General features: G+C 38.4%; 2 protein-coding genes across 2 annotated transcripts in view; one reads left to right on the plus strand and one right to left on the minus strand.

Annotated features, from left to right (window-relative positions):
* TMEM117 (transmembrane protein 117) overlaps nucleotides 1-16,811 on the minus strand; it is a 220,397-nt gene that overhangs the window by 186,240 nt on the left and 17,346 nt on the right. The window lies entirely within an intron of this gene.
* On the plus strand, nucleotides 4,019-9,885 carry LOC119149277 (P2Y purinoceptor 1-like). Its single transcript, XM_037390368.1, has 2 exons — nucleotides 4,019-4,088; nucleotides 8,864-9,885. The coding sequence occupies exons 1-2, from the start codon at nucleotides 4,019-4,021 to the stop codon at nucleotides 9,883-9,885; spliced, it is 1,092 nt and encodes a 363-aa protein (XP_037246265.1).

The raw sequence follows: 16,811 nt of genomic DNA on the forward strand, positions 1-16,811 counted from the left end.
AAGCTCAATGAACAGTAGTGCTGCACATCTGTGCAAAAATGGGAAGGAGCGATGGATTGGAAGGGCAACTGCCTTAACCATCACATTTTCTAGAAACTGTTACAGCCTACACTCCACACAGTATTGTTATTTCAGTCTTATTGAGAGGAGAGTTGATTATTTACCAATTCCACAGCAGGGAAGATGTCATGGAATTAGTCTAGACCTCAAGGCAAGAGCCACTTTCTAGTGGCATTTGAGCAATGCTTTGAGAAACGTGCCTATTTATAAATTTTGAAGTTTCATAAGTAGCTCAGGCTATGTGTTATCTATTATTTGATGCCAGCTATTTCTTGATCAGTAACAAGAGTCATTAACAGTTGCCTGTCTCTTTCCACTGACTACAGACAGCATCAGGTCAAATATCATGTGTTTGTCTAGCTTGTGAAAAACACAGACATGGAATGGAATTGGGGATTTGGGTCATTTGGCCTCATGAGAAAAAGAGATTATTTGCTTTTCTGAGAAGGTAGCTGCAGGACCAGTTGAGGATGAAATTGCCTGGACTAGACAGAAACACCATGTATCAGAGGAAAAGTCATCCCTCAAGTCAAAGACTACTCTTAAGCCCAAAAGTACACAAAAATACATTATTAGTAATAAGTAAATAATCAACCCTCCCCTCCATAAGACTGAGATAACAATACTGTGCAATCTCATTGCTCCTCCATTTTGTTATGTAGTACAAGGCTGACACATGTTCTTGTCTGCCAGTCATTACATGTTAACATAGGAAACTGAAAAAGTCTTAAGATTCCAATCCTACTGAACTGCTCAGCTGGGATGACCCCATCCAACGGTGTGATATGCACCAGGCAAATGCCAGGAGACTTAGACTGAGTTTCAAATTATATCAGAGACCTCCAGTGACATTACAGACAAATCATTTACACTTTACGCTCAAGTCCTTGATCCACAAAGGTGAAGAATAATATTATTCTTTCTTACAATGTAGACTTTTTCTAGATTATACCACAACAAGGGCAGAAACTGATTAAGCCTGTAAGTGGTGGTAGCAAAAAAAAAAAAAAAAAAATTAAAAAAACCCACACAAAAAAACCCCAAGAAACAAAAAAACATATAACGAAAGAGAACAGAACTTACAGCCATACTTACGATGTAATTACTATTCATTTCCTAGTCAGATATATACATCAAATACTGTCATCGCACCACAGAAACTAAACATTCCCTAATTCCCTAGAGTATTCGAGCTATGATTGTTTCTCATGGTAATGTTCCTGCCATTTCACAACTGTAATACTACAAGTTTAGCAGAACAAGATTGATATTACTGTCCCACCCTCAAAAGTCTTACTGCAAAACAACATTCTTCCCCACCCTACTTTTTGTAGTTTATACTTGGGTTTAACAGTTCTTGCTTTTTCAAAGGCCATCTACTTGCAGGATTAATAATCTAAATAGGAGTGGGTGAATGATGGTGGAAAGGTGTAGAAATATTCTTTCAGTGCTCGACTCCCAGCAAGAACAACACCTAACAACCCAGACTTGATTTCAAAAGGGCTTTGTACCAACAGATAATATTTAATACATTTAAGGGCAATATAGTTGCTACAGTGGTCATTTTTACTATTAAGGTAATCAGAAAGACTGATCAGCTACCAAGCAGTTTATTAATTTAATATTCATCAAATGTTGAATTATAATGCCTCATTGCAGTATTACAAGGTAAGATCCTGCAGTCTTAGTATTTTTTCACTATTTCTACATAAAGAAAAATCTCAGTTCTTTATGCACACATTTCTGTATTTTATTTTCAAACGTTACACACTGAATATGAAGTCCAAAGGAAAGAAGAAAAGAATGCAACAACAACTTACTAATAATAGTATTTTTAAACGATGCTGAGAAAGATTACAGACCATTATAACTCATATCAAATGCTTAAAAAAGGTTACTGAGTCATACATCATTTTCCATTTCATGTCTCAGAAAGCTTTTCTCGTGTTAAGTATTTGAAGTAAAAGTATGTCCCCTGACATACATTATTTACTTCCCTAATTTCATTAGGAAATCAAATTATAAGTCTGCGTAGAATCTTATACAGTGTGTTTTTCTTAGACCTAAGCACTTCAATCATGTGATGTGTTATACTTTATTCTGCAGAGAATACCTTTTCCAAAGAACAGTTGCATGTCTTGTCACCTGAAAAGTTCTGCTTACTCTTACCATTGGTGACAGGTGAAACTTTTGTCATGTTTCCTTCAGGAATGTATTTTTCCTTGGACTAGCTTCTCTGTCTTCTCCTCTTACCTTCTCTTTGTCCTTCTCCATTACCATAAGCACAGGAGTTTCTCACCTCTGTTTTGCTGTAGCCCTTTACCCTTTTCACCTGCTCATACAATTTCATTCTACCCAATTTCCAGATCTTCTTCACGTCAACTCTCATCCCTCTTTTCCTCTGCTGAATCTCTGTCATGTCCAGCCCTCTCCTTTCCTAAAATAAACAACCTATCAGTTTTTAGCATCGTAATAGTATCTAGTAATAGTATCTATACTTGCTTCTGCAAGAATACCCTATCACCCTTTTGTCTTTCATCTCTAAACTCTTGAGGCACACAGTTTATTTACCATCTGGAGGTTTTTTTCTCCTGAATCTTTACAAGTCTTGAGCCGTTCTTACCAGAATTTCTAACAACCACTTTCTTAAAGCTCAGCCATACTAGATCTTTCTCATCTGGGTGAGTGTCATGCACCTCAATCCAGTAGTTCATACTCTTTTTGACATCCTGACCTCCTTCAGTGTTCACAACTCTTGTGCTCTAGCGACTTTCCTTTTACCTTGACTGATTTCAGTAGATACAGCAAGTGTCACACTTGCATGCCCTAATATCAGAGTATTGCTGTTTTATGATGGGTTTAAGATGGTCTGTATTTTTCCGAGATAGAATTTTTCTTTTCTAAAACCAGGTGGATTTTTTTAATGGGTTCTTCAACTGTTGGATTATTGAAAACCTCACCAGTGCAAGAGATGGGAATTTGCTTTTCCAAGGCAGAGAGTGCCCCAGCAGAAGGCAAGAGGAGAAGACAATTGATAATTCAAGCAGTAAGGTGAAGGACAGCATCTAATGATGAGACAGTGCAGTCAGGTGCCAGGAGATGTCAAAGTAGGGAAAAGAGAAGGAAGATGAGGAGCTGGACAGGAAGTATCAAGAGAGGTGATATAGCAGACGGAATGGTCTGGGATGGAGGCAATCTCTGGGAGCTGTTGTTGAACTGTAAAATCCAGTTGCAGCTGGACACACGGGGAAGCTTATGCAGGGGAAATTAGTAAAGAACGTAAACTGTTCATTCAGGGAATTAAACGGGAATATCCCAGGATGTGTGTGCTGCTGAAGACTGGAGACGCATGTCTGGGGAAGGAAGACCGGAGGACCTGGAGCAGACCTGGGCTAAGGGCTGATGTGGTAGGTAGGATTTGAGCTCCGGATTAAGCAGAGTTGGAGGATGGGAGTTCTCTGACAGGGCTAAGCTTTTGGAATGAGGTGGGAACTGTGAGGCAGGAAAACTGATAGGTAGGTAGGTGGGCTGGACCAAGCTCTGCGATGGGGAAAGAGCAACACAGGTCCATGGACCATTTCAGTAGTAAGGCAGCAATAACAAGGATTCTGGCAGTGAAGAAGGGGGAAGAAAGAGAAAGTGCAAACACACATGTACATGCCTCAAGCATTTGTACGTTTCTTCTTTTTCACTGTTGGAAACAATGACAGCCCCAGGCCTAGCTAGACTGGGGATATGCAGTAAGTCTGTCCTTCCCTAAAAAGCAAGCAGAGGCTGCTATGGCAATAGCAATTTATCCTGACTTACTGAGAGGAGGGGCTTAATGATAAAAGGTATCTCCCTTGCAGTTGGTATCTGCTCTCTGAAGAGCTGCCATTGCATATAGAATATTACCCAACACCTTGGATTAAATACAGTACTCGCAAAATACACTTGTGATTTTTGAAGGTTCAGATTAATGCAGAGGAAAAGCACAGACTGGCACCTAGACTTCTGTAAAATAGATAATTCCAACCTTTCTAAAACAGGTAAGAGAAAGATTTATTAAGTATTCATTACACCTGTATTCTCCTAAGCGATATATTTTTACCTATTAACTATTACACACTGATTAATGCATACACATACTCTATAGATTTAATATTTTTTAAAGTACTTCTTCATAAATATTGTCTTTGGTAGGCAAATTCTTACACCTTAACTGTCCTTCTACTGTAGCTTATCTTTGCCATATAGGACTTTATTAATTCTCAAGTAAGTACATGAACATCATTTTATAATGAAAGAAAAGGTAGCTTAATCACAGTATCGATTGAGTCATTAAAAAGAAAGGAATTGGATATTAGCACAATCTACTTACCTAACAGCATACAAATGCTGCTGTATATTACTTATTGTTCCCATTGTACTAGTATGTATAATATGCTAAATGCACTTGAATTAAAATATATTTAATGCTCCACTTAATACTCATATTGCATTATATATCCCTTCTTATCAATTCAGCTGAACGTAAAAAGGGAATGCATAATATGATTACCTAACAAGTAAGATGTTAAAGTAAAAATTGCAAATAATGCTTGGTATTTTTATAACAAAACCTAGGACTTCCTTTATTACACTTTATTAATTTGATGAAATGAGCTAAAAGCAGACACTTTGAAAGCACATGGAACAAAAATATATCAGTGTGTGAACAGTCAGAAATTTGGAAAACCTATCTGGTAACTGGAACAGATTTGTACCAGATTAAAATACAGTTGCAAACAGGCAAATTAAATTCTCAGAGTAATCCCAACAGATAAAACAGTTTGTGTAAAATTAGGGCTTCTACTATAAAGAACAGGAAGCAAAGAGGAGCAAGGGGCAAAGAGAGTAGAGATGGATAAAATGACATAAAATAAGCTGTTAACTCTAATCTTTTTTTTTTTTTTTTTACTTGAGGCCAAATCAATCACTTATTAAAACTTTGTTAAAAATGTCAAAAGACCCCACAGGTATGACAGGGAAGAATATGGTTCCTAGGATAGATTTATACATACAATTAGGTATTTTTTAAATAAAAACCTAATGGAACAAGTTAAATGCCACATGAATAACTACAGTGACACAGCGTTTCTTAGCTCCAAAAGAAGTTTCCTCAAAAAGTAATTTTTTAGTGAAACAAGGTCTTCTACCTGCTCCAAGGCTTTGGAGGCCACGTCCCAGGTACAAGGGGAACGCAGGGTAGTAGAAACTTTTTGTTCCCCTGCAACAAACCAGGCAGTAAATCAGCTCATCAGCTGGAACCCAGTTGACTTTCTGTAACAGCGTGCAGATGCTGCCGGGGTTAACGACAAAGGAGCTTGTAGATACTCATTGACAGAGAGTTACAGCTCTAAGCCATATTTCTTTGAGGTCCAGGAGAAGAGACAGCCCAAAAGGGAGACACAAAAAGTCAATCAAACAGGTCACTTCTTTTAAAAACTAGAACTTTTCTAGCATCTTTAGATTCACAGTGCATAAGATGGGTTGGATTCATTAGACTGCAGAAGCAGAAACAAGCAAAAAATAAAATTCTTACCCATGAATTTAGCATGCTTTCTTGTCTTAATTATGAGTGGTTGTACCCATAAACTTCAACCCTTTCCTAGGCATATGTGTAACACTTTAATATCAAGCCCTTCAACAAATCAGAGGTAGTCCTTTAATTCTGGATGCTCCATCATGTGATTGCTCTTTCTATCCATTTAATGTTCATGGCCATCTCCATCAATGACTGAAACTGTTCAGCTGAAAATCTAATCTCAATGAATCTGAAGTATTTTTTAGCCTTGAAAACCCAAACCTACTTTCATCAAAGTCTGGGAAGTCTGTTCTTAGTGAGCACTAACAACATATGCAACTCCTCGTCTGTCACAGCATAATGTCACGGCGCTGTTGCTCATTCTGCCACTGCTGAGATGTGCGTATGTGTGTTGGCTGGCTTTGTTTAGACTGCATGGACCTAGTACTGAATACAGCAATGTTAAGAAAGAGTAAGGTTTCTTAAATGACAGATGCAAAATTTTGAACTTGAACTGTGAAGATGATCTAGTCATATCCTGTAGCTCCAGTTATTCTGTTGGTGCTAAGATGGTAGACGGAAAACTTGCTGTTGTCTGATATTAAAAAAAAAAAAGTCACTTCTGAAAATCATTACAGCACATATGTGGATCTGCTGGACACCAGGGTGGCTCCAATGGCCTCAGGACATAGCAGGGTGTGCTGCCTGTATTCCCACATGCAGTGAAACTGGATCCTGATTGTACAAGTTCCAAATTCTTCTGATGGAAGACCAGAAATTAATGTTACAGCACTGACCTGAGGGCCAAACTCCTTGTGTTCTTCTCTTGCTTATTATGTTACCTCAGGAAAGTTTCTTTTTATCTCTGCACCAGTTCCCCTGTGCCCACCCTGGAAGTCACATCAATTGCAAAGCACACTGTTTCAAGAATCTAGTCTTGGTTACAGCCTCTAAGCTGTACTATAATACAAAGAATTAACAGGAGATGGTAAGAATATTTCAGAAAATTCAAATATGAATCCCAAGGTAGACACATAGGAAATGCCCACACAAACACACATCTTCTAATGACTCTCTAAGCTCCAAATGCACTTTACCCAGCTGTGCAGTTCCAGCCCCTCCAGCTACATAATTAAACTCATACAGTTCAACCCTGCATGCAGTCCAGTAATCTGAAGGTGATGAAGGGGATAGGGGATTTATTAGCTCAGGTCTGTAATTGCCCTGACGCAGTTACAAGGCTACCAGGCTTTATCCAGCCAACTTACAGCACATTGGAGCAGGCAGCACAGCTGTCTGCCCACCTCCATTCAGACCTCCCTATAGTCCTCTTCCAGGAGACTGAGGAGATCCGGAACCTGGCATTACAATTCTCTCATGCAGCTATGGACATGCTCTTCATAGTCCATTTAGGGCTTACGTATACTGCCTGCACAACTTGGATTCAAGTGTTCAGTGCTTTCATTTGTAATTATTGAAAAGGAAAGCAGAGAGGTAGGAAATACAACTTCATTCAAAGCACATGACCTCTAGCCAAGAGGACTGTAGGAAAAGATAACTTTCCTATACATATTCAAACCCCTTTTAATTGAACATATTTAAGAAAATCCTACTTAACAGTATTGTACTTATTAGGGTGGCTACATTTTAAAGAATTTACAGGGATATCTTATAAAATTCAGCTGAAGAGAAAAATTGCACAAAGTCTGTGTCATTTTTTATATTCACAAAGGCTATGGAGAAGAGTAGCGAAAGAGAATGAGTACAGGTACCCCAGGTTAAAGTACATTGCTGCAATACTTAACAAAATACATTTAGAGAGCAAACATTCCCCACCTGTGAGTACAACAGATGGCTTTCTATCCATATTCACTTTCTGGAAAGTCATGTGATTGCTTTTGTTGCTGAGCTTCTAGAGATACGACCACATTTCCTAATTTCATTGAGTACATTCTGAACTAGCTTTTTGTCATTTCACTATAGGGTGAACTATACATTTGCAAAGCACGATAATGCAGTCTCTATTTAGCCAGTCTTCACTGTAGCTTGTGTTTGTTATAATTTGACATATATCTGTGAACATACCTTTGGAAAAGTCATATTGTATTAAGGGTGACATGAAAGCAAAACATTATGTTCAAGAAAACCACTACTATCAACTTAATGGTCAAAGCTGTTTGAAAATTTTTCAAGGAGTCAGTAACATTTTGAAAAAGTCCTTTCTTCCATTCTAAGTGTAAGTAGTGAGTAAAGCTTTATCCCATGAAGCACTGTAGTGGACCCTGATCTATAAATGGTGATTTGGATGACCCTCATGAAGTTCCTACTTGGACAGACCTAACGGTTTGGCATCTGCTGTATCGTTTGGAGAGAGGTTCTAGAAACATAAAAAACTGCAGTTGGGACAGCTCATTCTGGCAGAATATTTCAGTCTTTATTTTGTTTTTATTAGGAGTACAAAATCATTGGGATTAAATGTAAGACTTTACAAGCACAAAAACCTTGCTTTGAAAAACACGCTGCAGATCTATATACCAGATATTCCATAATGGGCATTCATACAAACCTGGCCATAAAGAGTGAGACAAAATGAACCCTCTCTAACCCTACCACAAGCACGTTTTTGGCCTGGGACACTAATTTACAGACAAAGGCCAAAGAACAAGGGGGTGGGGGGGAAATAGTTTGTCCAGCACTTTAGATGGAAAAGTTGCGGTGACCTTCACCAAAATCAGGATTTCATCCTGATTTGTTCTGATGCTGTCTTCTGGATCTCAGTGACAGCCCTACTGCACAGCTGCCCCCATTACACATGTCTCTAGGCACAGTATGGATACTGCTGGCGATCAAAACAAGGATGGAATGAGCATGGGCAATTACTGTCCTCCTGTCCTCTCCTCTGCTTCTTCCAAAGATAGACACATTAGTGGGCAAGGGGATGCTGCTGTGATTGAGGGTGTGTGGTTTTTTCTCTCATCTATCATACATTACACTAAACATTAGAGAGGAAGGAATGTAAAAGTTTGGATAAAAGTTCATGAAGATCTGCCTGTGCTGGTGCTCTAGAGTAAGCTTTAAGTGTTAACCTACTTGGAATTTACATTTTTTACAGACAGAAAAGAGCTTGTACATACCATATTCTGAATTCTTTTGCCAGTTCAAACATACTGGATTTAACGTAAAAGTTTTGAATTTTAAATTGAATGCATCTAATTCAATTTTTATTTTAAAACCTGTTCATTTCTCTTTTCCCTTCAGGCATGCTCCATGGAAAGATGATGAATGGTACATGCATTATTCTCATTTGCAACAGAAATCCTAAGCTGGAGTGGTACTGTTATTTGCTGATTCTGCTTTGCCTTTTCACTTTATTAGTAGGATTTCTAGGCAATATACTTGCACTACGACATTATGTGTACTGCATGAAGACATGGACTACCAATACCATATTTCTCTTTAATTTGTCACTGTGTGACTTTACTTGGACTCTCATGGCACCTTTTTCAGTATATTACAGTCTCCAGAAGTTAGCTGCCTATTCCAGTCAAGCATTTTATCAGATCATAAGACTATTTTTCAGTATTAATATCTATGGAAGTGTCTATTTCCTGACACTCATCAGTTTTGACAGATATGTAGGTGCTGTCCATCCTATCACTTCATTAACATGGTGGGATAAAGGAAAGGCCGTGTTTTGTACCATTGGTGTATGGATCTTCATAGTGATTGCATCGATGCCGGAGATCTACTACACAGTGGCAAATGGAAGACAACATGACTTTATAGATTCCCTGGATGGCACTGAAGGACCTTTACAATTTGCAGTGCCATTCACACTCTCCAAGATAGTACTGAGATTCCTAATTCCAGTCACAGTCATCTTTACATGCTATATGTTGACTCTCAAAGCATTAATACAACTCAGTAAACGTCAACAAAGAAGGAACAGACTTGTTAGACCTCTGTTACTGATATCAGCTGCTATGATTGTGTTTGCTGTTTCTTTCATACCTTATCATGTTATGATGATGGTGATACTGACTTACAGAATTAATTGTCAACCACCCTGTGGGAACATAAGCACATTAAGTGCCATTTATAAAGTTACAGAGATCATCTGCAGCATCAACAGTTGCCTTGATCCAATCATTTTTACAGTAGCAAATAAGACATTCTATCAAAGTATTAAAAGTATAAAATGTCACCCCAAATGCCAGTGCTGCTGTTGTTTGACAGGAAGGGTAAGGGACAGCACTCTGTCCCCAAGAACAATGACTTGAACATCAGTCTACAAAGACCTGCATCTCCCACTGCCCATTTGGCTTTGTGTCATTAGACCCGTTTAGAATTTGGTCTCCTGTATTGCATAGCAATCTCTTCAATAAGCAAGAATACACAGCAATGCAGAATAAAAATGCAAAAAAACCCACTAGCAACTCCCAGCTTACAGATTTGGCATTTTAAATGTTCTTGTCATAAATATACCTTAACTTATTGCAAAATAGCACTTGTTACCTGTATATACATGCAACATGGAATGAACAATGAAGAAAAGTTCTAGGTAGCTGCTTTAAGCCTTGCCCAGAAAAATACAGTAAGATTAAGAGCACACAGTGTTGAGAAGCCTTTTTATAGTTTCTGTTAATCATTCTTTCATATGTTTGTAAGTGCTGCTGTGACTGTACTGTGCAATTAATAATAATCATGATGCTTACAGCTGAACTTCTTGAGCATTTCCAGAGAGGCTTTCTGCAAGTACTTCACTTTAATGCTGCTTGCACTAGAGTTCCACTGACACTGCCAGCAGAACCTCATTAACCTGGGTAAGTGCAGCACATTTCCCAAAACAAACAAAACAAACAATAAATAGTAAGATAAAGTCCCTGAGGATAATCAGAGCCACAGTGAATCTGCTCAAGAAGCAAACAAGCATGGATCCGAGCTTTGTTAAGTCTTCCCCAGGCAGCAGGGTTCCAAACCAATAGGCAGGGCACACTGGTGGTGTCCCTCAAATCCATGGCAATTACAGCTGTTTCTCTTAAGTGTCCTGCTTCAGAGAAGCGTATGGTTCTGCCATGAACTCTGAACTCATCAACAGGAATAAATGTGCACAGGAAAAGTTCTGAAATACAGAGGTGGCTGAGCTGCAGGAAGAATAAGAGATGCTGCTACACAGGACTGCTTCTTCTCCTGTTCATTTAGGGTCTTAGCATCACAGTTTCAAGACCATCTAAGGTACATTTTAATAAAAACAGCACAACATATAGTCATCAGAACATCCACCTTCAAAAGTTATTAAATACGTGTTCTTTCCACACATTGTATGGGCAAAATAATCATGTTCCATAATCAACCACCTGATGACCTGCTTTCTGGCCAAGTGCCACACACTACCTTGTTAATTATAAAAGCCCATGTATCAGTGAGTATGTTAACTTTATTTTCAGAAGTTACTAGTAATAAGTTACTTTCAATATCCTTTGTACAGTATTTTATTTCTTTAATTTCCATACTTTTAATATAATTTGGTCCTCACATATCTCTATGTGAAAATCATTCCATTCTACATGGGCACTATATCTCTCGTTGTATGTTTCAATTGTACTGAGTAAATATATATGTATATATAATATTTAGAACTATGTGGGTTTTAATTGTCTGCAACTGTGATGAAGAACCAGGTCCTGATAATCTGAAACACTTTACATGTGTTTGGATACACCAGCAAATTCACAAGATCTGAAGCATTATTGCGCGGCTATATTCTGTGCGGGGAGTTAATGTACTCACCTTATTGCAAGTGCTGCCTTTTCCCCTTGATAATTTCCCTTATTTTAAAAGAAAAATATTCATCTTTCTTTTTATGCATGAATTGTCCATTGAAAACATGACAGGGTTATTAACAATGCATTGGCTTCCTTAAGAGAGAGAGCTTTTCAATCCATGGATAGGCACCCATCAGCAGTTACCTACTATAATACACACTTACATCTCAGACTGATACAGAAACTATGTCAATGCCATTTAATGACAAAGGTGCTCTCAGCATGAAAAAAGATAGAGCAGCAGGTATTAGTGTGAATCTCTAGGCTAAATGCGTTTATTGCTCCCAACCACCCAAGACTGTAAACAGTAAGCTATTTCCAAAAACAAACACTTGCCATTTTTATCTTTCAATCTATCTTTAAAGGTACAGATACTCTGCTTCTCCCTCCTTTCTCCACCTCAGTATTGCTTTTCAGCAAGCTCATTTGTCTTGTGTTTGGGCTGGGTAAAATTCAATATGAAATCAAAATACACTTTGCCAGACAGAAAAATAAACATGAAAACTCACTGCAGTCCTGGGCTAGAAAATACAACTTTACACCACTGGGAAGCACAGATTCTCAGGTTTTATCTGTCAGGACTTCTAATATGTGAGCTTTTCCAGGAGAGACAACAATGACTTACAGCAGCAACTTCTCTACATTTTCTAGAGATTTTAAATAGCAAAACAGTTGTTTTTCTGTTCAGGTAATTTTATTCTCAGTGTTTAATATCTGCTATACAGATGTTGATGTTGCTATTACATATTAAGCAAGTATCATTAGAAAGATCTGTTGCTGTTACTGAGGAAAGAAGCATTCAACTGAGAAGAAATTCTGAAAAACATTATCAAAGTCACTTCTTGATTTTGGAAAAAACTGGAATTGTTTCCTCTGAAAGTGTTGCCTTTGTAACACCTATGAATGCAGCCTGTGCTCACAAGTACCCAGAGCTGGTAAGAATAATAAGATATAAAATAAAAAATTTCAATTAAAGATTGGGTTGAAAGCCTCCAGTGAGCTCAAGATGAACACGATTAAAAAGCTTCACAGATAACCCTTCTCCGACTCATATGCAATGCCTTTCGCAAGCAGCATTAATGCAGATTGCAGAGATCCTCAAGCAAAGTCTAGGGTTTCTCTGCCTGTGTTTCAGTGTGTAAAAAAAAACCACTAAAGCAACAGTAAGGAAACGCTTTAAAGCCAACGTGAGAGTCTGACTCAAAGCTAGGGAGAAATTTCATTCTGGTCAGGTAATCGGACCATAAAACACATTTAACTGAACAATAATGACATTTATATTCTCAGTGTGACTGAACTATGTAGTATACTCACATAGAAAGATGCAAAATTAAAAGCTTTTGTCAGCATCACCCTACCAAAGAGCTGCGTGGTCCAGGGCACACATGATGGAGCAATGCCAGTAACTGCCACCATGTCCCTGGGGGAGTATTAAGGAGCCACTTACTGTGCTGTGCCAGTGACCAGGGAAGGACCAGGGAAGCAAACAGGCAGGGGCTCACTTTCACAGGGGAGAATACAGATCTCAGCCAACTCAGAAGATAAAAATTGCCACAAAATAGTATGTATCAAGATGATACTGACTTCTGCTGGGTATTCTTTGATCCTCCCTGACCCTCAAGAATATGAGCAAGAGATACAGGCAGCATGGATGGTAGCCCTGCTCTAAACTCTTTGCTGGGAACAAGCAGGAGCAAGCTGGAGACTCCTCTAGTTCACTTATGTAGGACTAAGTAAGGGGGGTGTCCTAGCTCTCTTTTCACTGTTCAGGGCTCCCCTGCAGAATAAGGGACAAACTGTTTGAAACTCTAGTGAAATCCATTTTTCTGCATTGCTCCTTTTTGTGCCCCACTGAAAGAAAAATATTGTATAAACTGTGTTACAAAAGTAAATCCTTGCCTCTGTTTCTGTTTCTGTAGCTGGATGCAATCCTACAGGGTCCATACAATCCTATAAAGCTCATTAATCTTCTATAGATAAAGCCATCTACGACAGAGGTCCCAAGGTACTTGCACATGTAAACGAAAAAGCAGAAGGAAAAGCAAACCAACCACCTTATGCTTCTGAAAGGATTATTCCCAACCCATCCCAAATAATGAAGAACAGAAGGGAAAAAACAAGATGGGTGCATTCCTACAAAAAATATACGTGTTACAGTGCCCTTACTGCCTGTTCTCCTGCCTGGGCATCTCGCACAACATGTCTTGCACTGGGGTGAGTCTAAAGGCACTGGGTAAGCTTTAAAAATCACCTTCAGGACACAAAACTCGGGAAAAATCCTTCCCTCTCTTACCCTAAGGTATTCATGTTCCTCATGGGACTCAGCTGTGAATACACCCTAGTAGCTGACAAGGCTTCTAAACATTTGTTTGCCTGTTCATGAGTGATCTATAATCAATTAAACACACCTTTTAAAAGCATTTTCATTCAACTAGGCTGAACTAATGCTAATGTTTTCCTGACTGAAATCAAAGGTTTTCTACAAAATCAGAGTTAAAAGGCACAAGACACCTGTTCGTATTTACTTGGTCATATTTTTATCTGGAAATACATGCTCCTAAAATGTTTTATTATAATAGTCTCTGGATAGAATGACATAAACAAAATTAAAAAAAAATTATTCCATTTTGCTACAGTAAGTGAATAATAAAATAAACAGGTAAGAGCCAAAGTCAGCATCCTCTACTGTGACAAGTATGCTGCAATACTGGTTTCTCACAGATCATTGTTTGGATTAAATCTGAGGACATGGTATCCAATTAAATGCCCAACTATTAGAATGAGTTTGAAAATATTATTGAATGTTGTAATGATGTATTAGCTTACAAAATTGACTGCAAGATATGTGTAGCTTTCACTGCCGTATCATTCCCAGATTCTGAGATACTATAGTGACGGACATTTCTGTCATATACTAGATGAATACAAAATAGACCATGGTCTGAAAGATTTGATTGTTTATCTATGTGATCAGCTGTGGTTAGAGAAACAACTTTCTCATTCACTACTGTAAATTCAGGACTGGTTTATAACCAAAACTCATTAAAACAAACCCCTCTAAGTTGAATTTTGCTACAAATGTCCCAAAGCTGCTTTCTAAGGAAAGCCATCTTTATGCATCCACTGTTCCCCATTTGCCTTTGTAATACTTCCGTCTCACAAACGGCCTGAAATCTTTACACTTATTAAGACACGAGCTCACCCTTTTTAAATGAAATTCTTCCAATGTTCCTGAAAGTTTGGGTTTCTCTCAATATACATAAATTAATGTATTCTGATGTCAAAGTTTTTCTTTCCCATGCTTCAGAAACACCTCACTTGGCAAAAAGCTATGAGAAACAGTCCCATAAGGCAGTTAAAAATACTTCACCATTGTACACTGCTTTCATCAGTGGAAAGACAAATTTAGGCAGAAGAAAAAATATGCCAAGATTCTGATTCTACACCTGGAGGAACCACGGCAGAGGCAGGCAATGTGGCTAAGTCCACCATCCGCTTTGCAGTGAAATGTAGCTTCTGTGCTCCTGCCTTAGAGAAACATCCACATCTCAGGGCTGCCAAGTCTCCCTGCACTGTGCCTGGAGCCCACACCCAGAGGTGATGGGATGTGCTGCTCCCCGTGCGGGGACTTACCCCCTCTGTGACCCCGCAAGCTCTCTTTTCAGTCCTTCTCCCAACTTAGCGCTTAGCAGCTCGGTCCCTTCCTCTCCACATGACTCAGCATGGATGGGGCTTCCTCCAGCTGGGAAAGGTGAACCTTAATCAGCTCTCAGCTTTTGCAGTCTAAGATAAAATGCAGCCTAATGTCACAAAATGTAATAGTCAAGGTCTCAGCTACTCACCTAGCTAAAAAAGTGATGTCCTCGCAAAGTACATCATGTTCTAGGGCAATGGGAACCTAGGATCTCCAGTTTCCCACCAGTCCAGCCAACACTGGTCAGAAGACCGACATTAGTAGCCAGCTGTCTTTCCATCAGGATTCTTGTGCAGCCTCTCTTACCTGATTTCGGTTGTCTCAAGGGCCTGGTCTGAACTAGAAACCGCAGGTGAGCAAATGCAGGAGAAATGTACTGCACCCTGCCTTCCTCTAAAATGCCACATAGACTTTAAAGACCACTTGCCGTCTCTCACAGGAAAAAAAAAAATTAAATACAAATCTTCATAAGAATACACAGTCAACTTTTATGATCTTGTCTGACTGCACATTCATCTTTTTCTCATTCAATAAGAACAGGAAGATGGACTTTTGCTGCTGCAAGGAAAGGGCTGACATTTTCTTTTCTTAATGGATTACCCAAAGGCAACCAAGAGCAGGGTGGTAACGGTCAGTGCCATCTGCTGTACCGAATGTTGCAGGGGATTCATACAGGCACCACATCTCCCTCTTTACGTTAATGTTTTTACTGTTACCTAGATGCAATACCTTGAGCTGCTGTTGAGAAAATACTGTAAAATGCAGATAATGTGGGAAGACTTAAAGCTATGCCAGAATTATAGGGTGTAGGCAGGCTTAAATCTGAATTTTTCTGCATCTGTCAATTTCCACTGTACAGATTTAACATACAATTTTAATTATAGTCTTTACTCTTACTGATGTTATTACTTCAGGTTTAGACAATTGTGCTGATGTAGTTAAAAGGAAACTTGTAAAAATAGATATTGATTTCCTATAATGTTTTAGAACATTTTTTAGTAGGGAAGCATCTGAAAACCTTGCGTTAGCAACAGAAAATGCTAACGCATTTGTTCTTGAGGTTTAGATTTTTTTTAATTCTATGAGACTGTATCCCAGGACATAAAATGAATGTGGAAAAAACCTTCTGTCTTTAGATGTCCCCACTGCGTAACAAAAGAAAAGTTGGTTAGAGAGCATGTAAGTATTAATTATACTTTTGTACTCTTTATCCTTTAAGAATTTTTAGCATTTTTAAAAAGCTGCCAGACTTACACAAGCAATTTCATGGTCCTCCTCCTTTTTTCAAATTTAGAGCTACAATGTCTCAGCATCTTTTATGTAGTGCTTACAGAAACTACATTTTTCTTCTTTGAATTCGTTGGAAAACAAGTTTCACAGCAGGTAAAAGAAACATAGCAGTATTTATATCCCATATAATGCTGAACTCTGAAGGGCATTGTTTTAATCTCTGTTTTTCATTACCAGTTTAGTGATACTCTGCAATAACTTGTCAAAATATTTTTTCTATATTGTTTGTTTTTTTCTCCTGAAACGACAGTGAAACTGACTCACAAGATTATTTCTAACAGTAAATAGAGTTCCTTACAATCTATCTACCACACAGCCTTTTAAAATAAACATTCAGAAAGCATTTTTGAGTCAGAAAACAAAGCAGATTTTGTCATTATCCATCTAGGAGCATCTA

This window comes from Falco rusticolus, chromosome 5 (genome assembly GCF_015220075.1).
Source record: "Falco rusticolus isolate bFalRus1 chromosome 5, bFalRus1.pri, whole genome shotgun sequence".
Taxonomy (NCBI): domain Eukaryota; kingdom Metazoa; phylum Chordata; class Aves; order Falconiformes; family Falconidae; genus Falco; species Falco rusticolus.